The 27374-nt window shown below is 45.8% G+C and overlaps 1 protein-coding gene across 2 annotated transcripts in view; it reads left to right on the forward strand.

The window, feature by feature from the left end:
• Nucleotides 1-27374, forward strand: part of LOC137435456 (F-actin-uncapping protein LRRC16A) — a 210878-nt gene that overhangs the window by 98047 nt on the left and 85457 nt on the right. For both annotated transcript variants that reach the window (XM_068129246.2, XM_078784298.1), the window contains exon 22: nucleotides 25752-25820. In XM_068129246.2, coding sequence (XP_067985347.2) covers nucleotides 25752-25820 — 69 coding nt within the window. The remainder of the gene's footprint in view (nucleotides 1-25751; nucleotides 25821-27374) is intronic.

Raw genomic sequence — 27374 nt, forward strand, 5'->3', positions numbered from 1 at the left:
CAAATTACTGCTGCCATTATCAAAAAAAGACTAGGTCCCCCTGCACCCCCCGGAGATATACTTCTAATCAGTGTTTCTAGATTGGAAAAAATGTGTAGAAAATGACTAGCTATGGCCCCAAGCTGAAAAAATGTCCCACATACCATTTTTATGCAAATTACTGCTGCCATTATCAAAAAAACGATTTTTGACATATCTCAGCCAATATTGCAGATAATTGAAAAATGAAGGTGTCTAGACCCATGTTTTGAAGGGCATAGATCATGATAGAACTATTCATAACATGATTACATGTGTCTATGGTATACTAGTATGCTAATTAGTGCTTTATTTACAAAATAATCACAGTTTTACGAAATAATAGACTCATATTAAGGTCCGTCTACACAGACGTTAACACAAAGTTTTATTTTTCTAAATACCCTGTGAAATTCACCGAATGCCCTGTGAAACCTGGGATTCTTCTCCAGCTTTTTCAAGGGCCCGACTTTTCCCTTCCCTTTGAAGGCACTGGTGCAGTCTTCTCCGCTGAACACATAGTACCCCAGGAGAGTGGCACAGTAGTCCTCTCCCAGGGATTCTGCCAGCTCAGAGACGTTGACAAGTTGGCGATGCTTCCCTGACCCTGTATCCAGGTACACCGTCAGCTTGATGTTGTGGGCATGGTGGAGCAGGATCAGGAGGATGTCTGTGTCCGGTGTTCTGACTACAGCGTTCTTGTATCCGATGGTAGCAGCATGATGGAGGTACAGAACCACCCTGGTATCAGTCTCTTCCTGGTTGCTGTAGATCGTGGGGAGTTCACGTACCTCGACCTGAAACACAAAAAGGCACCGCATTTCAATCACCAGTCACTGCCAGTTTCAGTATATCTCCGGGGGGTGCAGGGGGACCAAGTCTTTTTTTGATAATGGCAGCAGTAATTTGCATAAAAATGGTATGTGGGACATTTTTTCAGCTTGGGGCCATAGCTAGTCATTTTCTACACATTTTTTCCAATCTAGAAACACTGATTAGAAGTATATCTCCGGGGGGTGCAGGGGGACCTAGTCTTTTTTTGATAATGGCAGCAGTAATTTGCATAAAAATGGTATGTGGGACATTTTTTCAGCTTGGGGCCATAGCTAGTCATTTTCTACACATTTTTTCCAATCTAGAAACACTGATTAGAAGTATATCTCCGGGGGGTGCAGGGGGACCTAGTCTTTTTTTGATAATGGCAGCAGTAATTTGCATAAAAATGGTATGTGGGACATTTTTTCAGCTTGGGGCCATAGCTAGTCATTTTCTACACATTTTTTCCAATCTAGAAACACTGATTAGAAGTATATCTCCGGGGGGTGCAGGGGGACCTAGTCTTCCTACTAGACTACATGGCGTCTGCTTGTGGAGGCCTGTGAGTGCTCTGTGTTGTTGCTCCATTCCCCCCCCCCCCCCCCCCCCGTTTTCCCCCCTCCGTGTCCTTGTGCCTGTTCGTGGAGTCTTCCTGGTGATTCCCATATACGTTGAGACGGGAGAGAGAGCCGGAGAGCACAGGGTGATCGCTGGTAAGGGTTCGCCGTTTTTGGGCGTCGCCCGATCGGTGTTTGCTCCTTCATCTTGTCTTAAACCTCTATTTCCTTTTTTTCCTTTCGTTTATCTTTCCTTCAGTTTGTTTTGTTGCCTCCCTTTTCCGAAGTTAGGGAAATCGGAGAGGTCTGATTACTTCCCATTCCCGGAGTTCGGGTAGGGAAGATTATATTATATATTCACCCTCCCCGAGTTGGGGAGGGGTTGTAAATGCAGCTGTTCCAGCATGGCAGCTGCACTATCTCGATTTACGGCCTTTCAGAGCCTGACCCGTAAGCACGGGTTCTTTTGTGTACCTCCGGAACGTGAGGTTAGTGTCGAGGATGTTGTCCTCGCAACCGGTCGTGTTGTCGGGATCGACAAGGTTGTTGCCGCTTCGCGGATGAACAAGCGGATCGTTATTTTTTTGTCCGACGTGGATTGTGTCCCACAAATTGTCGAACAGGGTTTGACAATCGATCCAGATTTATTTGTTATGATTTCCCCACTAGATAGCCCAGCGATAAAAGTCGTGATATCAAATTGCCCCCCATTTGTATCCGACGATGTACTAATTAAAGAGTTGTCCCGATACGGTACCATCGTGTCTCGTATATCTATGATTCCCTTCGGGTCACGAAACAACGATTTAAGGCACGTGGTTTCATTCCGGCGGCAAGTGTTTATGATTTAAAAAAATTCCCAGAAGGATTTAAACCTTATAATAAAATTAAAACATCAACAGAACGAATATACAGTGTACGTGTCCACCAACGTTCTAAAATGTTTTGGCTGCGGACAATTTGGGCATGTTAAGCATGACTGCCCCCGAAAAGCGAATTCTCCACAAGTACAACCTCCCCTCCGAACCGGGAATAAGCAACCCCCCCACCTTCCCACCACCGATCCAAACCCTTCCACCACCGACCCAAGCCTTCCCACCACCGAACCAAACCTTCCCACCACCGAACCAAGCCTTCCCGCCGCCGAACCAAGCCCTCCCACCACCGACCCGAACCTTCCCACCATCGACCCAAGCCTTACCACCACTGATCCCAATCTGTCCACCACCGACCCAAGCCTTACCACCACTGATCCCAATCTGTCCACCACCGACCCAAGCCCTCTTACCACCGATCCAAACCCCCCGCCGTACCCCCTTCCCCTCCCCTTGAAACAGGGGCCCCTCCCTCTACTGAAGGATCTAATTGCAGCCATCTCCTGTTAACGATAGATCTCACCCCCCAGGCGACATCGTCCAATCACAGCTTGTTGCCTGCTATAACTGATCCTACCTCTCTCACCGTGGTAGCCGATGGAAATCCCCTCCCGATGATCACGTCCTCCCTCCCCCCCCCCTCCCCCCAAACCCTTGCAATCTCTTCCCACTAACCAGGACGAGTTTCAATTAGTCTGCCCAAAAGGAAAAAGACATCTGCAAACAACAGATGAAAACGGTCATCTCTTTAAAAAACCTACAACTGAAAACCGACAGCCCCTCCTCTCTGCCCTAGATTTGTCCCTCGTCACAGAAAATCGTTTCTCGGTATTGGAGGACATAGATGTGGATGAATCCTCGCCCTTGTCTACTGACCTAGAAACTGATATGGTTGAACCGCAAAAATTAGTACCCCCCCCTCCCCCCCCCTCCCCTGAAGATGGCTCATTTCTCTCCCTCCCCATCCCCTCCCTCTATGGACTATGCCCCATCCGATAACGTGGAGGGATGTGATGACGGTGAGGAGATAAATGATGAAAACCAGTGTGACACACCATCTGAGCCATCTGATATAGATGACTCTGTTAGTGAATGTGGTAGCCTTAAGGAAGAAGAAACCCCTCCAATCCCTCCCTCCGAGATAAAAAGGTTTCTTAAGGACACATTCCGAAAAAGGAATGTTGTTATAGAAACCTTTTTTCCGGAGCTACCTGATTTTATACATTCCGCTAGACTGATGGTAAAACGGCCCCACGTTTTTAATTTCAATTCCTCCCAACGTCACCGTTTAAAGAAGTGGTTGCAAAAAGCTAAGAATGAACTGCTATCAAAAAATTGAGTGGTGGTCACTCCTCCTTATAGCTGTAATGAGTTTTTCCATTTGTAGCTTGAATATTAACGGAGGATGTAGCTCTGTCCGTAAAGTTAAAGTAAGGGATTTTTTATTACAGAAGAAAGTTGACATTGCCCTCTTACAAGAGACCCATGCCAACGACTGCTGTGTCGCAGAGTGGTGTAGGCTTTTCCCCGGCCTGTCCTTCTTTAGTAACGGTGACTCCCGCAAAGGCGGTGTCGCAATAATTCTTAGCCCCTCCTTTTCGCCTTCATCGCTTAAATTCGACGAAATACACAAGGGATCCCTGGCATCCCTAGAATTCCACTACTGTGGAAAATTATATACTATTTTTAATATCTATGCCCCAAGTACGCCTGTAGCTCGGCGAGTTTTTTTTAATGACCTTGGGATGACCTAACGTCCCTCGACAGCCAAAACGCCCTAAAAAACCAAGACAATCATGTTTGTATTGGTGGAGATTTTAACTGCACCCTCCAACCCCAACTAGACAGGAACAGTGCAGAGCCCCATCCTGCCTCCACAATCCCTCTCACCAAATTTTTAAAACAAATGAATTTGACAGATATATGGCGGGTACAGCACCCATCAATCAGGCAATACACATGGTGTCGATGCATTCAGGGTAATATTGTACTTGCTCGCTTGGACAAGTTTTATATTAATCCTCCACTTGAACGCCTCGTTCTGTCATCCAAAATTTGCCCATCAGGATTCTCGGACCACAGCACAACATTTCTCAAAATTTCTGCCCCCTGCCCGAAACACAAGAGTGCTTTTTGGAAATTTAATAACAACTTACTTGATGATAGTACCTTTAAGGACATTTTTCTGGAAATTTGGAATATTCTGGTTGCCTCCCAAGGGAATTTCTCAAACCTCAGACAATGGTGGGATAATGCCAAAACGCACATCAGACTGTTCTGCCAACAATATCGTGCGTATGGTGTTCAAGAGGAAAGAAAAACCACAACCTTACTTGAAGATGAAATCCTGGAATTACAGGAACAGCTTCAGGGAACTGCAAGTGTGAGCTACCAGGGAATGAGGCAACAAATCCATGGAAAAACGGCCTTACTGAATTCCATATCCGAAAGGCGAGCACAAAATGCTTTATTGCGCCTGAAGATGAGGTACATACACGACCTTGATGCTCCAACCAAATTCTTCTTCAGCCTTAAAAGGGGGGCCTCTTCGTCAATGATTACACGCTTGCTCCATGATGGGGAACTCCTTGATGAAGATGGCAGAATCAGGGAATGTGCCCGGAAACATTTTAAACAACGGTTTATGCGGCATGACATTAACCAGGATGCAATATCGGAACTTGTTTCTAACCTCCCAACATTGGCGGAGGATCAGAAGCAGCAGTTGGAGGATCCTCTTAGGTTACCTGAGCTCACCGCTGCCTTGAAGGCCTTGGAACCTGATAAAGCCCCTGGACTGGATGGGCTGACTAGTGAATTTTTCCAGTTTTTTTGGGACGCCATTGGACCTCACCTACAGCGGGTATTGAATGAATGTTTAGAGGATGGACAACTGCCATGGAGTTGCCAGAGAGCAGTCACCACCTTAATTCCTAAGAAAGCGGACACTCAACTTATAGAGAACTGGCGTCCTATTTCTGTTTTATGTACGGATTATAAAATTTTAGCCAAAGCCTTGTCTAATCGAATGAAACCTTTTATGAATGTACTAATAGGAGAACATCAATCCTTTTGTATTCCTGGACGTACTATTTTTAATAATATTGTAACGGTTTTGAGAAGTGTAACGAATTTTGAGAAGTGTAACGGTTTTTGAGAAGTGTAACAATTTTGGAGGAAGTGTAACGAATGTGAAAAGTATGGTTTTGTTGTGTGTAACACCCTCGTAATGTAAATAATGGTCGCAGCCGTCCTCCTAGTTAATTCCATGAAACTTACACACAGGCCACGATATATCTTTTTAAATAGTTTATTTCCTTATTCCATGTAAGCTAAATATGTGTTTCCCACTAAATTGACTTTGCATTGTATCAAACAAAATAAGCGTAGGCCCTTTCAATTTCCCCAAACATCTCCGCTCTCCAAAGTTCCTTTCAAAAGGGGTGCGAGTGGTGTTCAATCCCGCAAGCCGCCATTGCCCATGTGCTCATCTCGGAGAAGAGGGGGGTAGGAGCCGCCAACTCACAGGCGTGGCACGTCGTCATGAGCAAAGGAGGAATCGGACAGCCCTAACAGCCAACCAGCACCGCGGTTAGCGACCCGGTAGGCGTGCCCTCGCAGCCGGCGGCTTGATTCCGCCCCGAGTGATAAAAGCGACTGGAAGGGACTGCTTCACCAGATGGGAGATGAGCAAAGAGGTGACATACGAGAGGAGCTGTGAGCTGAGCGGTGAGATGCGAGACGCTCCAAGCCAAAGAGGAGAGGTACTTGGAAAGGAAACAACCTTTGGAGAGACGCGCTGAGAGGAGGGAGACGGCTCCACCAGAAGGAGAGGAGCAGGTGTGACCGAGCCAGCGCGTGACGTCTACAGTATCAGCAGCGTCGACGCGACCGAGGGTTTTCCCGCCAAAACACGAAGAATTGAGAGCTGCTACCTCCGACCCTGCCTCCCTCTCCAGCAACCCACCTCCACCATCCCTGCCTGCAATTTCCCCCGTGTAAGTGTGAACGTCGTCTGTCCTAATCGTTGTCCTGGGGTTAAGTAAATTGAATAGTATAAGTTAACGATTCGCTGTGTGACTGCTTCTTCCATCCATTGCTTGTGTGTGTATAATAAATCTGTTCTTCCTCCGTACTCTGTCTTCTTCTCTTTTTCCTTCTCTTTCGGTCGCTTTAGAGGTTTCCCGATTGAATATCTGTGGTGCGATCTGGTCAACGTCGGGTGGAAGCGGGTTCTAATCGGGGAGTAACTGTTCGGTCGCGGTTGGACCATCCGCTCGGCCCATCATAACATCTAAACCGCGTCTGTAACAATATCTTTCTTATCCGTGATACCATTCGGTTTTGTAACAACTTTAATATGAATGTTGGTCTGTTTTTCATTGACCAAGGAAAAGCCTTTGACTGTATTGACCACATGTACCTTTTTAGAGTTTTAGAGAATTTTGGGTTTGGACCTATCTTTATCTCGTACGTTAAACTTTTGTATTGTAATATATCCAGTGTTCTTAAAATTAATCAAGTATTGTGTAGCCCCATTGCTGTACAACGGGGAGTACGGCAAGGTTGCCCGCTATCTGGACTTTTATACTCTCTTGCCATCGAACCTCTTCTGCTCCAATTACGTACGCACATTTCTGGCTTCACTGGATCAATTCTTACCACACCGCTAAAAGTCTCTCCCTATGCAGATGATGTCTGTATTTATATAAAAAATAGTGCTGACGTCACTGCGGTGGCTCAGGCACTAAAGACATATTGTCAGGCTTGTTCAGGCCAGGTAAACTGGAAGAAGAGTGAAGCCCTTTGGATAGGACCTGGAGATTGCCCGCCAATTGTCCTACCAGGAGGAGTGAACTGGCAGAAAAGTGGCATTAAATACCTCGGTATTTTCCTAGGAGACAACACCTTTGAGCAGCAGAACTGGGTGGGATTACCGGACAAGGTAATGGCAAAACTGGCCCGCTGGAAAGGACTTCTTTCTCAACTTTCGTACCGCGGAAGAACTCTCGTCATTAACAATCTTGTCGCCTCTATGCTATGGCATAAGATGATATGCCTACAACCGCCCGGGAGCCTTCTTATTACACTGCAAAAGAGCATTGTCGACTTTTTCTGGAGCGGGAAACACTGGCTCCAACCCCCCGTGGCATACTTACCACTCACTGAAGGTGGCCAAGGTCTTATTGATATCCGCAGCCGGATTATGGTCTTCCGGCTTTATATCGTGCGCCAACTTGTATATGGAGATGAAGCCCTACTCTGGAGGCCTCTGGCTAACTGCATATTGCAACTTACATGCAAGCTGGGTTACGACCGAGAACTTTTCTTGATGAACCCTCATCAAATCGATTCATCCTTGCTGCCCACCTTTTACCAAGGGGTGATGAACGCCTGGCAAGCCCTGTCCTTTTCCCGTGAAATGGCAACATACAACATGGAAATGTTGTTGAATAAGCCCCTATGCTACAACCCCTTCCTGGAAAACAGCTTGAATAATAGGGGACTCGTTCAACGTTTTGTTGATGCCAAGCTGCTGCGAGTGAAAGACCTCATGACAGAGTCTGGGAGCTGCCGGCTGAGTGCTGCCGCTGTGGCACAAAAAACCGGAATAAAATCTGTCAGGATCATCTCTCGGTTCCTTCAAGGGATATCCACAACGTATCGTAATACCTGCGAGGAACTTGGCCCTTCCCCCGAGGAAACAGCGGGTGACTTCCCCAAACTCCTAGTCTTCAGCCCGCCACTTAATCTGTCCCCTGGCCTGAACAGCCCTGATGATACTGCATTATCCCTTCCCGCCTTTCCAAAGAAAACTTTGTACAACGCGTACGTTAAAATTTTATACGCAAAAACATTTTCTGAGCACCTGAGGCTTCGATGGCGGGATGTTTTACCCCCAATACCCCCCAATTGCCACAATTGGCGAAGTTTTTATCTCTTGCCTACTCCAAAGTATGTTGGAGATATTCAATGGAAACTTGTACACTGGATTTTACCTTATAATGTTTTACTGAACCGGTTTTCTACTGCTAACTCTAATCTATGCCCTTTCTGTGCATCCATTGAAACCCTACCGCATATATACCTTGAGTGTGAACGATTGCAACCTCTTTTTACATTCCTTCAGGAACGCTTTGTGAAGCTTGGTTCCCTCTTCAAGCACAATGTTTTTATTTATGGTGTTTTAGGACCGTCCTCCCTTAGAAATGTGGTTTTAATGAATTTTTTAATTGGTCAGGCCAAGTTTGCAATTTACAAATCCAGGAAGAAAAAAATGGGAAACGCTTCTGATTCGTCATATGATGTGCTGCTCACCCTTAAGGCTCTTGTAAATGCAAGATTAAAGCTAGAGTACCGGTTTTTTAAAATGAACAAGAATTTAACATGTTTTAAAGAAAAGTGGGTTTTTAATGATGTCATATGCACACTTGATGATGATGATTTGATAATAACTTTTCCTTGAGACAATTTTTATTGTGTTTTGTTTCTTTATGACTGAACATAACAGATTTTTTGTACTCTTGTAATAAAAGGAAGAAACAGTCAGTCTCTCTCTCTCTCTCTCTCTCTCTCTCTCTCTGTCGCCACCTATCGGCCGTCGGTGCGTTGGGTGTAGCGTCATGGCGGCTGTGAGCAACTGCTCTGTGTTTTGGTGAGTTCGTCGTGAGTTTTCCCCCCTCTCCTGCCCTCCCCTGCCCCCCCCCTCCCTCTCCTTTTCCATCCTGTGTGCTTTGGCATTTGTTCTCATCTGTTCTACACCTTTGCCTTCGAGAGAGAGAGGATTGAGAGCGGGCCCATTTTGGGTGCGGCCTACTGGCGTTGACGGCGCGTTGTAAGCCATTTCTGTGCTTATAATGCACGTTTATTATTTACTTTAGTTCGTTTATTTAGGTTTGATACCCTCTTGTCCGGCTCGGACAAGCGGGGGGAGGGGGGGGGGGTATTTTCGCCGGAATGGCGAATGCACGCTCTCGTCGCGATGACTTTGAAGGCTTAACCAGGAAGCACGCGTTTGTGTGCGTGCCTCCGGATGGAGTCCCTGTCGAGGACATCATCCTCGCTGTGGGGAGCATTGTTGGGGATGAAAATATACGTGCAGCTTCGCGTATGAACCAGAAAGTGGTGGTGTTCGTTTTGGACGAGGAACTCGTCCATGACGTGGTAAGTGCGGGAATAACCACTGAAAGCGGTCACTTTATGATGGCATCGCCGCTATTAACCCCCGCGACGAGAGTGGTTATTTCTAACGTACCTCCATTTATCCCAAACTAGGGCATGCCCGTACTATATATATATCTAAAATTATATCCCCCCCCTCTATTTACATGAAATGGTTTGGTCCATTCGCAAAGCCAAAGCGAACGGCTTGCGAGTACGGTGACAACCCCCCCCCCCTCTATGTACATGAAATGGTTTGGTCCATTCGCAAAGCCAAAGCGAACGGCTTGCGAGTACGGTGACAATCCCCCCCCCCCTCTATTTACATGGAATGGTTTGGTCCAAAGCGAACGGCTTGCGAGTACGGTGACAATCCCCCCCCCCTCTATTTACATGAAATGGTTTGGTCCAAAGCGAACGGCTTGCGAGTACGGTGACAATCCCCCCCCTCTATTTACATGAAATGGTTTGGTCCAAAGCGAACGGCTTGCGAGTACGGTGACAATCCCCCCCCTCTATTTACATGAAATGGTTTGGTCCAAAGCGAACGGCTTGCGGAGTTTGGTAAAGAAATCGCCATAGCGTGCACAAACGCGCAGGAAAGCGAAAGAATCGCAAATTAGTTTTAATTAGTTTTAAAACATAGTTTAACGCCAACATAGTTTGCCAACGTGAAATAAATGAATACGCTCTCAAATGTGCCGTCCGAGGCAGAGTCTGTTCGCCTCGTTCGGCACACGTGATAGCTCGCTGCTCTCTGATTGGTTGAATCGTTTTTTGGACATAGCTCGGTAACTACTTGTCCGATTAATATGAAACCTTGAAAAGGCACATCCTCGGGTCCCCAGCAATATACCTGGCAAGTTTCAAGTATATCGGACCCGTGGTTGTCGAGAAACAGCGGTCACAGACAGACACACAGAGATTACTGGCATTATAGATAGATGACAAGTTAATGACCGTGCTATCACGGTACGGTAAAATGGTATCGAGGATTTCAACAATCCCTCTTGGGTGTCGGAATGAACGTGTTAAGCACGTAATGAGCTTCCGCAGACAGGTGTATATGGTCCTTCCAGACCGTGGGGACGACACAGGCCTCAACATCACTTTCAAAATTAATTTTGAAGAGGCAAATTTCCAGCTATACGCATCGTCCACCACCTTAACATGCTTTCAGTGTGGAGCGTATGGACATTTAAAACGTTCTTGTCCCAAAGCCTCGTGTGTCAGGTGTGGCAAGACAGGTCACACTGCCATAGTTTGTAAGGAGGAGGCTGCTCTTTTTTTTTTTTTTTTTTTTTTTTTTTTTTTTTGTATACAAGATCGAGGCTCGTGAAAGAGCGAACATTAATCACACAGAAAGACAAACCGACACATAAAACATATAACATAGGGAGCGGTAGACAAGATGGGGAGAGAGGGGGAAGGACACAAACACAACATTTGAGAGCAGGGACCGAGAGACATGGAGACATCGAGAGATCTGAGAGAGGGCGAGGGCTTTGGGGGGGGGGGGGGGGCGTGGGAAGGGGGCAGTGGGAGAGGTATAAAACATATGGACACTGCCAGGACTTCCAGGAAAGAAGTTGGAATTTCAAACAAGGTGGATCTGGGGTGAATTAGCGGGGGTAGAAAAGATCAAGGTTTTGGATGGGGGAAGATAAGAGATGGTGGTGAACAGCTGTTTTAAAGACCTGGAGGGAGGAGTGGGATTGAAGGGAGTGAGGGAGTTTGTTCCAGAGGCGGGAGAAAAGAGGAATGAAAGAGTGAAGGTGAGCGGAGAGCCGAGATTTCGGCAGTTTAACCATCAGAGGGTTGCTGGCAGATCTTGTGCGACCTGTAGGAATATTTGGGGGACAGAGCACAGAGAGAGCTGGGGGTGCAAGGCCGGAGAGGAGTCGGTAGAAGACAGAAAGACCACCTACCTGCCTGCGGTGAGTGAGTGAAAGGCCCTCAGAGATAGCTTCATCGCGGGAGATTCCAATAATTCTGAAAGCTTTGGTTTCAACAGCGTGAAGCCGAGCTAGGTGTGAGGCAGGAGCACCGGCCCATAGGGGAGAACAGTATTCCATTGAGCTGCGGATGAAAGCCTTGTATGTGGTGAGGAGCTCAGGTGTGCCGAGGAAGGACTTCGCACGACGGAGGATGCCCAGTCGGCGACTGGCTTTGGAGGCCAGCTTGGAAATGTGGTTTTCCCAAGAAAGATCATGGCAGATAGTGAGACCCAAAATCTTGAGCGACAGAACTTCTTGGAGAGGATTGTTGAGAAAGTAGATGGGAGGGTTGTCCAGTCGATCTTTTCGGAGAGACATAGTAAGAGTGTGAGATTTGTCAGGATTGAAAGACATGTTCCACTTGTTTGACCAGTCTGTGATTTTGTCCAGGTCTTCAGAGAGTGAGGAGGCAGCAGACTGCCGATCTGAGGGAAGAGGAATGGAGCGGCAGAGAGTGGAGTCATCAGCAAAGAGATAGAGAGGATTTTCGAGAGAGTCAGAGAGATCATTGATGAAGACCAGAAAAAGCACTGGGCCCAGAACACTGCCTTGGGGAACTCCAGCCTGAACAGGAAGAGGAGATGAGAGAAACCCATTCAGGGCCACACGTTGACGACGACTAGAGAGGAAGTCCGCCAGCCATGCGTGGAGATTTCCATGGATACCAAAGGAGGAGAGTTTGGTGAGCAGAGCGGGGTGCCAGACCGTGTCGAAGGCACGTGATATGTCGAGGGAGACAGCTCTAATTTCCTGTTTGGCATTGAGGACCTCCATCCATTGTTGAGACAGCAGAAGCAGCATGTCCAGAGTAGAGTGACCTGGTCTGAAACCAAATTGATGATCAGAGATCAAGCCATTGGAGAAGAGGAAAGATTTCATATCAGAAGCAATGATGGATTCCATGACTTTGCTGATAATTGGGAGAAGGCTGATTGGTCTGTAGTTGCTAGGATCTGTTTTTGCACCTTTTTTGTGCAAAGCGGTGATGTTGGCTGATTTCCAAGCAGATGGCAGTTGACCTTGAGCAAAAGAGAGGGTGAAGAGAACAGAGAGAGGGTGAGATAGAGCAGCAGAGCAGGATTTTAGGACCCGTGGGCTGATGCCGTCGGGTCCAGTTGCAGAATCAGAGTCGAGGGTTGACAGAAACTTTTCCACCTTGTCAGGAGGAAAGGACACGGAGTCCAGGAGCAGCAGGGTACGACTGGGTATGGTGGGTACAGAGAGGGATGGGTTTGGGACACAAGATTTAGAGGCAAACACAGAGTTGAGGCATTCAGCTTTTTCACGTGCGGAGTCAGCTGTGTAGCCGTTTGAGGTAAGGGAGGGGATGGAGGGGGAACAAACACCAGAAACGGATTTGACCAGACGCCACCAGGATTTGGAAGAGGGAGACAGATAAGAGAGTTCGGTCTTGAGAACGGAGAGATATTGTTTCCTGGCTCTCCTGAGGGTGGACACACACTTGTTTCGGGCTTTGTGAAAGGAAATGAGATTTCCTTCCGTTGGATTTGCTTTCCAGGAGACGAAGGCAAGTTGTTTCTGGGCAACCGCCTCACCACAAGATTCCGTGTACCATGGACGGGAGGAAGGGTATGACAACTGAAGACGAGATGGGATAAATCTGTGCATGAGAGAGAGCAATTTACTTTGAAAGAATTCCCAGGATGAGTTGATGTCAGAGGTGGTAGAGATGGGAGACCAGTCCAGATGATTGATAGCTGCTTGAAGACCGTGCCAGTTGGCCTGAGTGAAATGCCAGACTCGTCGACGCTGAGCAGGCTCCCTGAGGATGGTCAGAGAGATGTCCACTTTAACAAGGACATGATCAGATGATCCGATCGGAGCAGAAGAAGAGCAGCAGACATTTTCAGGGAAGTTAGTCATAACCAAGTCCAGAAGAGAAGATGTTCCGTTGACTGAGATCCGGGTCGGGAAATTGACAGATTGTGTCAGTCCCAGTGAGTCGCAGAAGTCCTTTGCTGAGGAGCCATGGCTGGTGAGAGAGGTACCCACACCCAGCCAACTGGCATGATGACAGTTGAAATCACCACATATGAGGAAGAGAGAGTTGGGATGAGTAGATAGAAGTTGGTCCATATCATCAGACAGCGAGATGTAGATGGAGTCATCACTGTTTGGTGGACGGTACAACACACATATGAACAAGAGGTGGGAGCGAAGGGGAAGCCGTAGCCAGAGGTATTCCTGGGGGTGAGGTGGAGAGAGTGCAGTGCAGGGCGAGTGAGGAAGAGAGTTTTTGATAAAGATAGCAACCCCGCCTCCAGGACGAGGCTCAGGTCTATCATACCGGAGGAGGGAGTAGCCCGGGAGAGATACTATGGAATCAGAGACATCATAAAGGAGGAAAGTTTCTGTTAAGCAGATCACGTCTGGTTTGACAGAAGCAACCTGTATGGAGAGATCAGTTAAGTTTGAACGAAGGCCCCGGATGTTTGAGGTCCATACCGTTAATGAAGAGGAAGGGGGAGCATCAGATACAGAACAGGGGGGAGGAGGGGTAGGGTAAGATGTGGAAGAGGTGGAAGAGGTTGGGAGAGCTGTTGAAGGTGTGTCAGAGATTTCAGAATAGCTCGGAGAAAGGGAAGGATGGGGCGGACAAAAGGTTTGATGGTGATTGGGTGAGCCACAATGAGGTGTTATTTGAGGAGGGGGAAGAGCGAGGCAGAAGGTTGGGGGAGATGGAGGTGAGAGTTTGAGGGGGGAAGAAGCGGGGAGGACGCTTTGAGGAGGGGGAGTGAGAGGGGGGAAATTGAGAAGCAATGAGGGTGGGGAGATTTGAAGGGGAGGGGTGAGGGGGGAGTTTGGGAGGGAAGGGACAAGGGGAGGGATTTGAAAGGGATGGGATATGGGGGAGATTTGGAGGGGAGGGGTGAGGCAGGAGTCTAGGAGGGGAGGGGCGAGGGAGGGAGGTAAATGAATACGCCCAGTGGGAGGGAGGTAAACGCTGCTCCACTAATGAATACTCCCAGTGGGAGGGAGGTTAACGTTGCTCCACTAATTGAGATTCCCAGTGGGGGGGAGGTTATCGCATTGCCACCGCCTAAAATTCCTAATGAGGGTGAATCCAGTGTTCCAAGCGTGAACGTATTTATTCCTCCTCAGCAAAATGTTGAAATGGACACTGATAGTAAAGTGGGGACGAGTAAACGAAGGGCTCCGCATGATAGTGACTCATCTGGAGCAGGTAAAAAGGTTGTGCTCGATTTGCAGGCTATTAGTGAAAAAACTCTTCAGGATGCACCTGGAATCTCTCTGCAAAGCGCGGACCAAATAAATAAAGAGGAAAACCCAGAAAGGAGCATCAGGGTTCAGCCGCTAAAACAACGCGCTTCCATTACTCACACAGACGACGTTAATGATGTAAATAATTCAGGCCACGATACCGTGAATGGTGCATCATTGATCCAAGCGACTGTCGCCGAACAGGCTGACATCCATAATAAATCTGCCAATATAGCAGAAAAGGGCGGAAACATAAATCCACAGGAATGTGGGAATAATGATTTCACGCCAATTGAGGAAATCAGTAATCAATGTGCTGATGTTTCCCAAACACAGCACTGCGTGGACCCCCCAGACAAGGGAAGGCTAGGTTGCATAGCAGGAGAAGAAAACGGTATTGACCCAGACCCCATTGGACCACTTTCTGATTTATCAGAATCGGAAGAGGAGGTGGAGGTAAAAGCATTATCACAATTAATGCCAGATCAACCCCCAACCCCTCCCCATGTTGTTCTCTCATTCCTCAATGAAACGTATAGACAGCGAAATGTCATCATTGGGGATCATTTCCCTGATTTGGCTCCCTTTATTCAGGCTGCAAAACTAGTCATAAAAAAATCTGAGGAACTAAACCTAACAAAATCGCAGTTTCATCGACTAAAGAAAATCATAACAAAGGCAAAGACTGAGTACTCACAGTGTCAGACAAAATTTACTAATGAGTGATGAAGACGCTTAATCTTGCAACACTCAATATAAATGGTGGTGGGGCCAGTCACGTCCGCCAGATCCAAGTGAATAGTTTATTCAAAAGGAAACAAGTCGATGTAATATTACTGCAAGAAACTCATATTATTGAGAAGGTTGAACATGACTGGAGCAGCATGTTCAAAGGTAAATGTTTCTTCAGTAATATGTCATCTGTATCTGCTGGAGTGGGGTTTTTGCTAAAACCAGGACTTGTACCTGAATCTTGCCTCTTTCAGGAGGTGATTCGGGGACGTTTTGCCTCCCTAGAATTGGTGATCAATAGCCTGAAGCTTATTATTTTTAATGTATATGCACCAAGCGAGAGTACTGACCGTAAAGCCTTCTTTACTGAAGTGATAAACCATTTAAATTTGTTTGACCCAAATCAGTGCATATGCATGGGGGGAGATTTCAATTGTACGCTAGAGCCCAAAATAGACAGAAATTCACCGGAACCACATCCCGAGTCCCATGGTGACCTCTCCCAGTTCCTTTCAGGTGGGGCTTTTTTGGATGTATGGCGATTGATGCACCCAAATGACCGGCAGTTTACATGGTGTCGATGCTCCAATGGCCAAGTATCCTTAGCGAGGCTTGACCGCTGGTACATCACCCCACGATTAAGGAATATTGTAACCTCCTCAACTATTACCCCTTCCATCTTCTCTGACCACCACATGGTCACGATGGGCCTATCTTTCCCACAATTCAAACGGAGGAGCGCCTATTGGAAATTCAATACAAGCCTTTTGGATGATACCCTGTTTAAGGAAGCCTTTCGCATCCTATGGATAGCAATAGTTGGAAAAAAGCCCCTCTTTGCTTCCACTAACCTTTGGTGGGATAATATGAAAACTCATATACGACTGTTTTGTCAACAGTTTAATTCCCATATCACTCATGAAAATCAAATCACATTGGCACGGTTGGAAACCGAAATTCTAAAACTGCAAAACAAAATGGCAGAGCAGGAAAATGAGACAAATTATAAATTGCTCCTTGAAAAAAGGACCCAACTCCGGGAACTATTACAGGAGAAGGCTGCAGGACTAATAGTTAGACTGAGAGTAAAAAGCATTAAGGTATCAGATAGTCCTAGCAAAGCCTTCTTTCACTTAGAAGCTGAAACGAAGCCTCCCCAGCTTATATTATCAGTTAAGGACCCCAGTGGGAATGAAATTACAAGTTCTGATGGGGTAAAAATCACTATTACAAAGTATTATTCTGAACTATTTGCTAAAAAAGATATATATGAGGATAAAATAAAATGTTTTACCTCCCATCTCCCAACCCTAACTGAGACTCAACGCCTGGAGCTGGATGTGCCTTTAAGCCTTGATGAATTACAGCGTGCCCTGGTTGGAATGGAATCTGGAAAGGCTCCGGGAATTGATGGCCTGCCAGCTGAGTTTTACATGGAATTTTGGGACATTTTGGGCCCAGAACTATTGATTGTAATCCAAGAATCCTTGCGAAAAGGGGTAATGCCACTAAGCCTAAGGAGAGCAGTGGTGAGTCTTCTCCCAAAGTCAGGAGACCTCCGGCGGATGGAGAATTGGAGACCGGTTTCAATAATGTGTACTGACTATAAATTGTTTTCGAAAGCAATGGCAAATCGTTTTTAAAAAGTCATTGGTGATCTGGTTTTACCTGATCAGACATTCTGCATCCCCAGTCGTTCGATTTACGACAACATTTTTTTCGTGCGGGATTTAATGTATGCTCGCCATGACCAAAATGATTTTGGAATATGTTTTCTAGACTTTGAAAAAGCCTTTGACAGCATTGACCATGTTTTCTTGTGCCATGTTCTTGAAGCATGTGGGTTTGGAGTAATTTTCAGGGCCTTTATAACTCTATTGTACACTGACATCTCCAGTGTAATTAAGGTGAACAATGAACTGGTTCCCCCCATAAAGGTTCAGAGGGGGGTACGGCAGGGTTGCCCAGTCTCAGGTTTGCTTTTTGCGTTAGCAATGGAGCCATTTCTTTGCACACTGAGAAAGAATATCTCTGGCCTGACCTGTTTTCCTGGAAGCCCACCAATGACTATATCGGCCTACGCAGATGATGTTTGCGTCATTATAAAAAACCACCAAGACATTGTTGCTCTTGTAAAGTCCTTAAGAACCTTTTTCATGGCTTCATCTCTGAAGGTTAATTGGACGAAAAGCAAAGCTCTTTGGGTGCCATACCTTAATAGCTGCCTACCTGTCTCAACACATCTGCCTGCTCTTCCAGAAAACTTGGAGTGGAAAACAGATGGTGTTGATTACCTTGGTGTGTCCCTGGGCTCTACACAATTTGAGAAAAGGAATTGGGAAGGTGTGACTGGAGAAATAGACAGGAGGCTGAACCTGTGGAAAAGAGCCCTACCGCACCTCTCATTTAAGGGCCGAGTCTTAGTGGCAAACAACTTGGTTGCTACAACGTTGTGGCATCGCTTTATTTGCCTGCAACCACCAGAAGTGCTGCTGGACAGGATACAGGCCAAACTTGTGGACTTTTTTTGGGGAGGCCATCATTGGCTGCGGCCAAGTGTAATATGCCTTACTTCATCTGAAGGTGGTCAGTGCCTTGTTCACGTGAGATCCCGTCTCATGGCTTTTCGCCTGTGCTCCATTCAACGCCTCCTATTTGGTGAAAACCTGCCAAACCATGCCTTGGCTTGCCATATTTTACAGCAGGCGGGGAGACTCGGCTATGGTCTCGAAGTATTCCTGACTCACCTCAAGTACGTGAATACATCAACGCTCCCCATATTTTACCAGAGCCTTCTCAGTGCCTGGGAAAGACTTTCCGTGAGCCGTAAAGCGGACACTTACTCCCCAGGGATGTTCGAGGTTGAACCCCTGTTCTTCAATCCTCTCTTCCCTGATGTTCTCAAGAGTCGTCATTTGTGCCAACGCTTTATTGAGGCAGGCATAAACAAAGTATGGCACCTTCGGCCAAACTCCGGTGTTGGGTGGAGGAATGTGGAGGAAATTTCAACCTTGACGGCGATTCGGTCCAAGAGGACAATTGGAGCGATTTTGAGGAAAGTTGTTCAAAAACGTCATCAGCTACAGAAACTTTGGACTTGGAATACTTTTGGACACCCCAACGAGTCCCCGTTTCCGAAACTGATTTTTGACTGCTTTCCCAAGGAACTTCCACCTGTTAGCACAGGGACAAGTGTATTGCATGCTGAGAGCAGCAAGAGCCTGTATAGGTGGTGGTTATCTCATGTTCTTGGTATTCCTCCGCTAAATGGAGTAGCACGATGGAAGAGGCTACTCCCTGCCGGGCCCCCCAATGAACCTGTATGGGAATCAATGTATAGTAAGCTGATCAACAAAAGAACAGGTGATCTTCAGTGGCGCCTTGCCCACTGGATCATCCCATGTAATACATATGTATGGAATTTTGCCCCAATATCTGCATGTTGCCCCTTTTGTTCTGTAAATGAGGATGTTTTTCATTTTTTTATTGGTTGTGAAAGACTTTTTCCTTTATTTGAATGGTTAGACTTTGTGTCGTTCAAAATGAACTTCAGATTTACTTTTCGATCCTTTATTTTTGGGCTCAAAAAGAGACGGCAACACAACAAGGAATATGAACTGTTGTGCTTTTTTGTAGCTACAGCGAAGCTTGCTACTTACCTGTCCAGAAAGGAGAAGCGGAATGGTAAGCCCATTCATCAATGCAAGGTCATGACGTTTTTCAACGCACTGTGTGCTGCAAGGCTAAAACATGAGTTTGAGTTTTCCAAGAGCATGGGCGATATTGATGGATTTGTGGAAAAATGGTGTTTGAAAAGTGTCTGTGAAGTCCGCCAAAACGAGTTGGTATTATTTTTCTCTTGATTGTTCATAATTTCTACAATTCATAGCATTGCTGCAGAAGATTGCATTTGTTTTCGGTAAAAGTTGATCTGATCAACGCATATATCTGTATTGTTTCCTCGCTTCATCGTTTTCTCTTGTTTTTGGCTTTGTTGATTTTATACACTGTACATCCATGCACTTTATAATTTTTGGAATAAAAGGACGTCAAAAGTCAAAAAAAAAGAAGAAAAAAAAGTCTTTCTCTCTCTCTTTCTCTTTCTCTTTCTCTTTCTCTCTCTCTCTCTCTCTCTCTCGCTCTCTCTCTCTCTCTCTCTCTGTCTCTCTTTCTCTCTGTGTCTCTCTGTCTGTCTGTCTCTCTCTCTGTCTCTCTCTTTCTTTCTCTCTCTCTCTGCCTCTGCCTCTGTCTCTGTCTCTCTCTGTCTCTCTCGCGCTCTCTCGCGCTCTCTCTCTCTCTCTCTCTCTCTCTCTCTCTCTCTCTCTCTCTGTGTCGCGCCCCCTTCTGGATGGTTGTGAGTCGTGCGTGGGTGTGGTAATCATGGCGGCTGTGGGTGTTGAGCTGTGAGTACGGTGCTGTGTTGGTGGTCTTTCCTATCCTCCTTTCACTCCATTTGTGTCCTTGTACGAGGTTGTGAAGTTTTCTCCGTGTTTCCCCTTCTGCTCTTGAGACAAGAGAGGGAGAGAGAGACAGCACGGTAACGGTTAGCCACCTGTATTAATTTCTAACGTGGGTTGGTTATATCGTGCCGATTATTTAGTTATTTATTTAACTAATTTTGATTTGTTTGGTTAGTTTATTGCATTGTTACTGTTTAGTTTGTTTAGTTTATTGCCGATAAATGGCTAATAGGAATAGTCAAAGGACTGCTGATCGTGTTAGTGATGAGGTGTTATCGCGTAAGCACGGGCTGTGCCTTGTTCCGCCGGAAGACGTGCAAATGGACGATGTTCTACTTGCAATCGGGGATTTGATCGGGGTGAATAACATTCGTGCTGCGTCTCGAATGAACCACAAAGTGGTGGTTTTCGTGTCACAAGTTAGCCTTGCAGACATCGTGGTGCAAAACGGGTTAACGTTGGGGAACGACCAATTTGTTCCGGTATCGTCCATGGACACGCCGGCGGTTAAAGTTATTTTAAGTAACGTTCCGCCCTTTCTGAGGAAGGAAGAAATCCTACGTAAATTAGAGGAGCATGGGACTGTCGTCTCACGAATTATCACGGTCCCCCTGCGAACCAGGAACGGAAGGCTGAAGCATGTAGAGTCGTTTAGACGTTTTTGTTTCGTCGTACTAAAGGATGAGGCAAAACAGCTGAACATATCTATAAATTTTAAAATAGGAGATCATGATTACCGGATCTTTGCAGCTACTGAGACCTTGATTTGCTATACATGTGGGGCATACGGACACACTTGGCAGTATTGTCCTGATGTGAGGAAGAGTTATGCCACAGCAGCTGGGGCAGCCCCCCCCCCCCCCCCCCCTGTAAATGACTTGAACGACCCTGTAGATGAGCCAGGTGTCGAAAAAAGGTCAACACCGGAATACGAGGGTGCGGGTGACAGTGGTGCTGGTGGAGAAGCCCATACGGTAGTGGAGCAACCATATGTGGAGGAGAGGCTGCAACCTCAAGAACAAAGGACTTCGAGGAGGTGAAGCTGATGGAGACCGAGTCGAGGAGAAACTTGAAACGCTCTCTTGCGAGCGATGAGAATGGAGGAAAAGGAAACAAAATGGTTCTCGTGCAGGCAGATGGAAATACAGACCAACCTGATGACCATGAGCAAAATGGTAATGCAATAGGTAGAGATGGGAATCTGCCCATTTCACAGGATGAAGAGAATCGAAGCATTACCGAGCGTGTCACCGTGTGTGATGGTGGACACCCTGCACCATGCAACGAGCAGTTAAGGACCCTCATCTCAACGGAAGATGATGAGAAAGATATTGATAAGTCGGTGGCAGACAACAACGATGGGGTAGTTGGTGCCATGCAGACGCAACAAAAATACCATGGTGACAATGACACAGATGAGGTGCCAGTACCTGACACACCACTGGGTGAGAGTGGGGTCGAGGCTGATGAGGAAGGATGCAGTCTTGCTGCCCTGAGTGAGTCTCAGAAGGAGCAGGTGAGGCAAGCAGAGGTGACAAAAGGGAAGGTCATTGATTTCTTCAATGAAACGTTTAGACAACGTCATGTTGTAATTAGAGATCATTTCCCTGATGTTAAAGCTTTCATTAAGGTTTCGAAACCTCTTTTACAGAAAAATGACCCCATGCTCTCGGAGCCTCAATTTCAACGTCTTCGTAAAGCAGTAACAAAGGCGAATAAGGAATTGCAGGCGGACGGTGAGCTACCACCTTAGAATGACAATGCGAGAAATACATATTGCCTCCCTGAACATCAATGGGGGATGTGCCCCCTTACGAAAAATTCAAGCAATCCAGGCAATGGAGAGGGTAAAAGCAGATGTCATTCTATTGCAAGAGACCCATGCCACAAACAATTTGGCAGCTGAACGGTGTAAACTTTTTAAAGGGCAATGGTGGCTGAGTGGGGTTTCCACACCCAAGGCGGGTGTTGCCATCGCCTTAAGTCCCAGGCTTCCCACTCAGAGTGTTATTTATAGGGAGGTCCATAAGGCACATTTGATAGCGGTGGAGTTCTACTGCAATACACAAAAGCTTATTATAGTAAATGTGTATGCACAAAGTGAACCTATAGAAAGAAGAACATTCTTTTCCACATTGCGGGACTTTGTAGAGGGACTGGATCCAGCTGCTCTCACCTGTATCGCAGGGGACTTTAACTGTACAATTGATCCTTCAGTTGACAGGAATGGACATGAACCCCACGGCGCTTCTGCAAAGGTGTTAGCGAGCCTCATCAAGAACTATTGTTTTGAGGATGTGTGGAGGTTGCAGCATCCAACTTCACGGGCCTACACATGGTGCAGATGTCATGATGGCGTCATATCAAGGGCAAGGCTGGACAGGATCTATATCAATAAGCCAATGCTGAATGTGGTGTCCACTACCCAAATACTCCCAACAGGGTTTTCAGACCATAATTTAGTGGCAATGTCCTTTAAATTACCCCTGACATCAGGAGGTAGCGCGTACTGGTCACTCAATACTCGGTTGTTAAGTGATAAGAAATTTGAAGATGCCTTCCGAACAGTGTGGGGGAAAATCCGGTCCTCTAAGCTTGAGCATGCCAACCTTCGCATATGGTGGGACCTTGCAAAGTGTCAAGTTAAAACGTTTTGTCAACAGTATAGTCTGTTTACTACTAAAATGCAAAGTCTCTCAGTTGACTCATTAAAGGCCGAAATTGCAGAATTGGAACAGAATCGTAATGGGGCTGGGAAAGATTTGGGATATGATCAGTTACTATGGACAAAAAGGTCGTTACTGACCGAAATGGTGAGGCAGCGGGCAATGGGTACCTTGGTGCGTATGAGGATGAGTTACTTGACTTTGGATATGCCAAATAAGGACTTCTTTAGCTTGGAGAACTCTGTCAAAAAAGCACAACAGATTCACGGGCTACGTGCTGCTAATGGGTCAATAGTGACCTCCCAACAGGAGATTAAGTCTGTTTTGAAGGGTTTTTATACAAACTTGTACTCCCCCCAGAGCATAAGTAATGAGACCTTGCAGGAGCTGACTACTGGGCTTCCAAGACTTGAGGAGGACCAGCAACGCACATTGAACATGTCAGTTTCGGCTGCTGAACTTGAAACTGCTATGCGGAGCTTGAAGGATGGTAACGCCTCTGGGATTGATGGTTTGCCTGGAGAGTTCTAAAAGACTTTTTGGAAACTTGTGGGACCTGACCTGCTTGAGGTATTTGATGAATGCCTTCATGTTGGAGAGCTTCCCCTGTCCTGCAGAAGAGCAGTCATGTGCCTGTTGCCAAAGGCTGTGGACACAACTAGTCGAGAACTGGCGGCCTGTCTCATTGCTGTGTGCGGATTACAAGCTTTTGTCAAAGGCTTTAGCAAACCGTTTGGGAACTGTGATCAGCTCTATTGTGCACCCTGACCAGACCTACTGTGTACCAGGAAGGTCAATTTATGACAATATTTTTTTGATAAGGGATATTATTTCTTGTAATAAGTACTTGCGTGCCAGTTTTGGGTTGTTGTTTCTTGACCAAACAAAGGCTTTTGATCGTGTTGATCATACATATTTGTTTTCTGTTCTGGAGCGGATGGGTTTTGGCGAAACTTTCATTTCCTATGTTAAGCTGTTATACACTAACACCTTCTGCATGATGAAAGTAAACAACAGTTTATGTCCCCCTTTTCCTTTCCGACGGGGTATCCGTCAAGGTTGTCCCCTTTCTGGACTTCTGTATATAATTGCCCTTGAACCACTCTTAGCATCCATCAGGCAGCGAATAACTCAGGATGTGGGAGCCGTTTTTGGTTCAAGATTTGTGGTCACAGCTTATGCTGATGATGTATGTGTTCTGATTAAAGGCCCAAGTAGTGTTGCTGCGGTGCAGCGTTGCCTTAAAGACTACTCTGCGGCCTCTTCTGCCAAAGTAAATTGGGGCAAGAGTGTAGCCTTATGGTGCGGTTCAGATAACCTTTCTTTAACACTGCCACCGTCACTCCCACATAATTTAGAGTGGAAAACAGATGGGGTCAAATATCTTGGTGTCTATCTCGGCAACCAGGAAGTAGAAATGAAGAACTGGGAAGGAATGATTGAACAAATTACACACCGGTTGAAACGATGGGAAGGACTGCTGCGATCTCTTTCTTACAAAGGCCGCACTCTTGTTATAAATAACTTGATAGCAGCAAGATTATGGCATAAACTAATTGCCTTGCAGCCACCTAAGGAGTTGATACCAGCCATCCAGCGGGTCTTGGTTAATTTCTTTTGGAATGGATACCACTGGCTTCGGCCGCAAATACTGTACCATCCTCGGAAGGAGGGTGGACATGGAATTGTGGATGTGTCCACCCGGCTTATGGCTTTTCGCCTACAGTCTGTGCAACGTCTGTTGTATGCTGAAGAGCTGCCCTGGCGCTCATTTGCGTTTTGCTTGTTGCAACAAGCGGGAGGCCTGTGTTATGATAGGCACTTGTTCCTGGTGAACCTTGACCGTGTCAGCTTAGTTTCAATCCCAACTTTTTATCAGGGTTTGCTGAGAGTTTGGAAAGGTTTTGGGGTTCATCGTTGCCTTGAGGCTTATAATTGCCGGATGTTTATCCAAGAGCCTATTTTCTATAACGGTTTTTTTCCATGCATTCCTCATAGTCCGACTTTGATTAGGAAATTTACTCAAGGAGGAATTGGCAAAGTTTGTGACCTGAGGGATACATCTGGGACAAAATGGATGTCTGCTGGCAGGGTGGCGGCCATTCTTGGTTTAAGATCCGTGTGTATTGTCAGCCAAATTATACGCATCGTCAAGAGGAAGTTTAAGGAGTTAAATATTGGCTGGGAAGGTATAAACAATGTCGAGGATTTTCGGCTGTCTTTCCCTGAAATTAAGGTGCTCCCAGCTCTCCAGTCAAATGGTGAACTTGTATCTCCTTTTCATTTGGTAAAAAAGGCGGGTATTCACAAGCTCCTTCGAGAAAACCAAGCATCACCCTTCTCCGGAGTGGCGCGAGTGGCCCTGTGGTCAGAAAGGTTAGGGCCAGGGTCTCCTGCCACGCCACTGTGGCCTAATATGTACAAACTACCTATTTACGGGTTCCTCGCAGATATCCAGTGGAGACTAGCACATTGGGCTCTCCCTGCGAACACCTTTGTTCATCACCTTGACAGCTCAGTGCCAGTAGCATGCCCCTTCTGTGTACAGAAGGAGGATCTCTTTCATGCCTATGTGAAATGCGAAAGACTAATACCTCTTTTCTTGATTCTCACACACCTTTTTGAGCAGTTGGCTTTTCCTTTTACTTCACACTCTTTTATTTTTGGTGTATCTTTCAGACCCTCCTGCAAGGACTCTGGTGTTCTCCTAAACTTCTTAGTTGCTGTAGCAAAATATTCAATATATAAATCAAGGAAAATTAAAATTGATAATGGGCATGGGTTCGATGTTGTTCCTATGTTTAAAGGGCTGGTGTCTGCAAGAATAAGGTTAGAGTTTGATTATTATGTGGCGAATGAAAATGTCAAACTCTTTGAGTGCAAATGGTGTATTAATGAAGCATTATGTGTTGTAAATGAATCGAATTTGTACTTTTCTTTTTAACATTAAGAACTGTTGTTTTTATTTTATTTTTTCTCTCCTATAAAAATGTAACTTGACCTGGTTTTTTTTTTTGTGAAATAAATGGTGTTGCAAATTCAAATTCTCTCTCTCTTTCTCTCTCTCTCTCTCTCTCTCTCTCTCTCTCTCTCTGTCTCTGTCTCTGTCTCTGTCTCTGTCTCTCTCTCTCTCTCTCTCTCTCTCTCTCTCTCTGTCTCTGTCTCTCTCTCTCTCTCTCTCTCTCTCTCTCTCTCTCTCTCTCTCTCTCTCTCTCTCTCTCTACAGAACCGTTGCCTGGGATCGTAATGGAACTACAGCACAGGGTCTTTATGATGTCGCTTGTGCATTGGAGAGGTAAATGTCTCGGTGAATTCACTCGAATGTTTGCAAAATTGAACTTTTCCTCAGCTTTCTGGAAGCTTCGAGTTGTTATGGTGATTGAAACTTTTCTCTAATAACTTGCTAAAGATCAACTCTGGTGTTTACTCACCTTGCTCAGGTTAAACTCACCATTGCCTTTCCTTATATCCATATGCACATGTCAGCACCTGTTACTACACCCTTCCTTGATGACATTCGATCATTTTAACTCAAAATTATCACAATGGGTGGTGTAATGATTAGAGTGTCTGCTCTGTGTCTGGGAGGTCAGCAGTTCGAACCCTGGCTGACACTTACTGAAGACTTTAAAAAATAGTATGTCTTGCTTCCTTGCTTAATGCTCAGAAGTAAAAAAAAAACAACAAAAACGATAGAGCATGGCCAAGCAACCATAGGTTGGCAACACTAGCGCAGGCTTTGTTGGGCCTAATGGCCTTCTCCTGCACTGAAGTTCCTTGTAAAGGAACAAATGATAAAATATTGTTGTGTTCACATATCAGATGTTTTTCATTCCATCACAAATTTCACTTTTTTCCCTTCTGATTTTGTTTCATGACTATTGCAATATAAATTTGTTTCACATTTTAAATTATGTTGTTTCTTAAAAGATACGTCAAATGTATTCCAATACCTTGTTATTCTGCCGATGGGAAACCATTTGGGCAGTCCTTACAAAGAGGACAGTGACCTCATGGGTCTCTCTCACCCGTGACGGAAGCTGTAGCCCATAGCTCTTATTTATTCACCACAGACTTTTCCAACTTGGTAAGCTAAGACAAAAGTTTTTTGCTGATTTGGATCAGGATGAAGGCTTGTATTGGACTGCAGAGCAGCTTCACCGTGTACTACTACTGCAGGCAGTTTTATCATCCTGTCTATGAGAATTAGTTCTTTTTATGGAAATCGCCCCAAACAAGGCATAAACCCACTCTAGATAAGAGGCTACAGGAAAGTTTGATAAAGCTAAAGTAAAACAAATAAAAGAAAGAAGAAAATATCCAATACACAGACATAGAAATACCTACCAAAATACATTCACAAGAGAGGTGATTGCAATGCTAAGTGTCACCAGGTTCAGCAATTACCTCAAAATACAAAACAAAGCTAGAAAAAGCAATCAGAGATTGCAGACCCTCGCCAGGACATCTTCACTGGTTTTTAAGGCTTTTGTGTTACTAGGGCGGGCGAACCACTTGATCGATGATGTCATCATTTTTTTTTTTACTCCAGCAATTTATCCATAGATGACGCTCAAGAAATTTCATCTTGATCGGAAGAAGTTTTGTACTTGCCGAATTATGACGTCATAATGGAGGCACCTATGACATCATCATTAACATATTTTATTCCCCATGGAGAGTTCTTTTACAATGTCTCAATTTTTTCTATGCAGCACTTTCGGAGATATAGAGGTGCAAAGTTTTTCCGTTTTTCCAAGATGGCGCCCGTACTACGTGACATATGACGTCATAATTATCATTAAACATTATACAGGAGGAGGTGCACCCATGGTGAAAATTTCCTATC

Source organism: Myxine glutinosa, chromosome 9, assembly GCF_964187855.1.
Source record: "Myxine glutinosa chromosome 9, kmMyxGlut1.1, whole genome shotgun sequence".
Lineage (NCBI taxonomy): Eukaryota > Metazoa > Chordata > Myxini > Myxiniformes > Myxinidae > Myxine > Myxine glutinosa.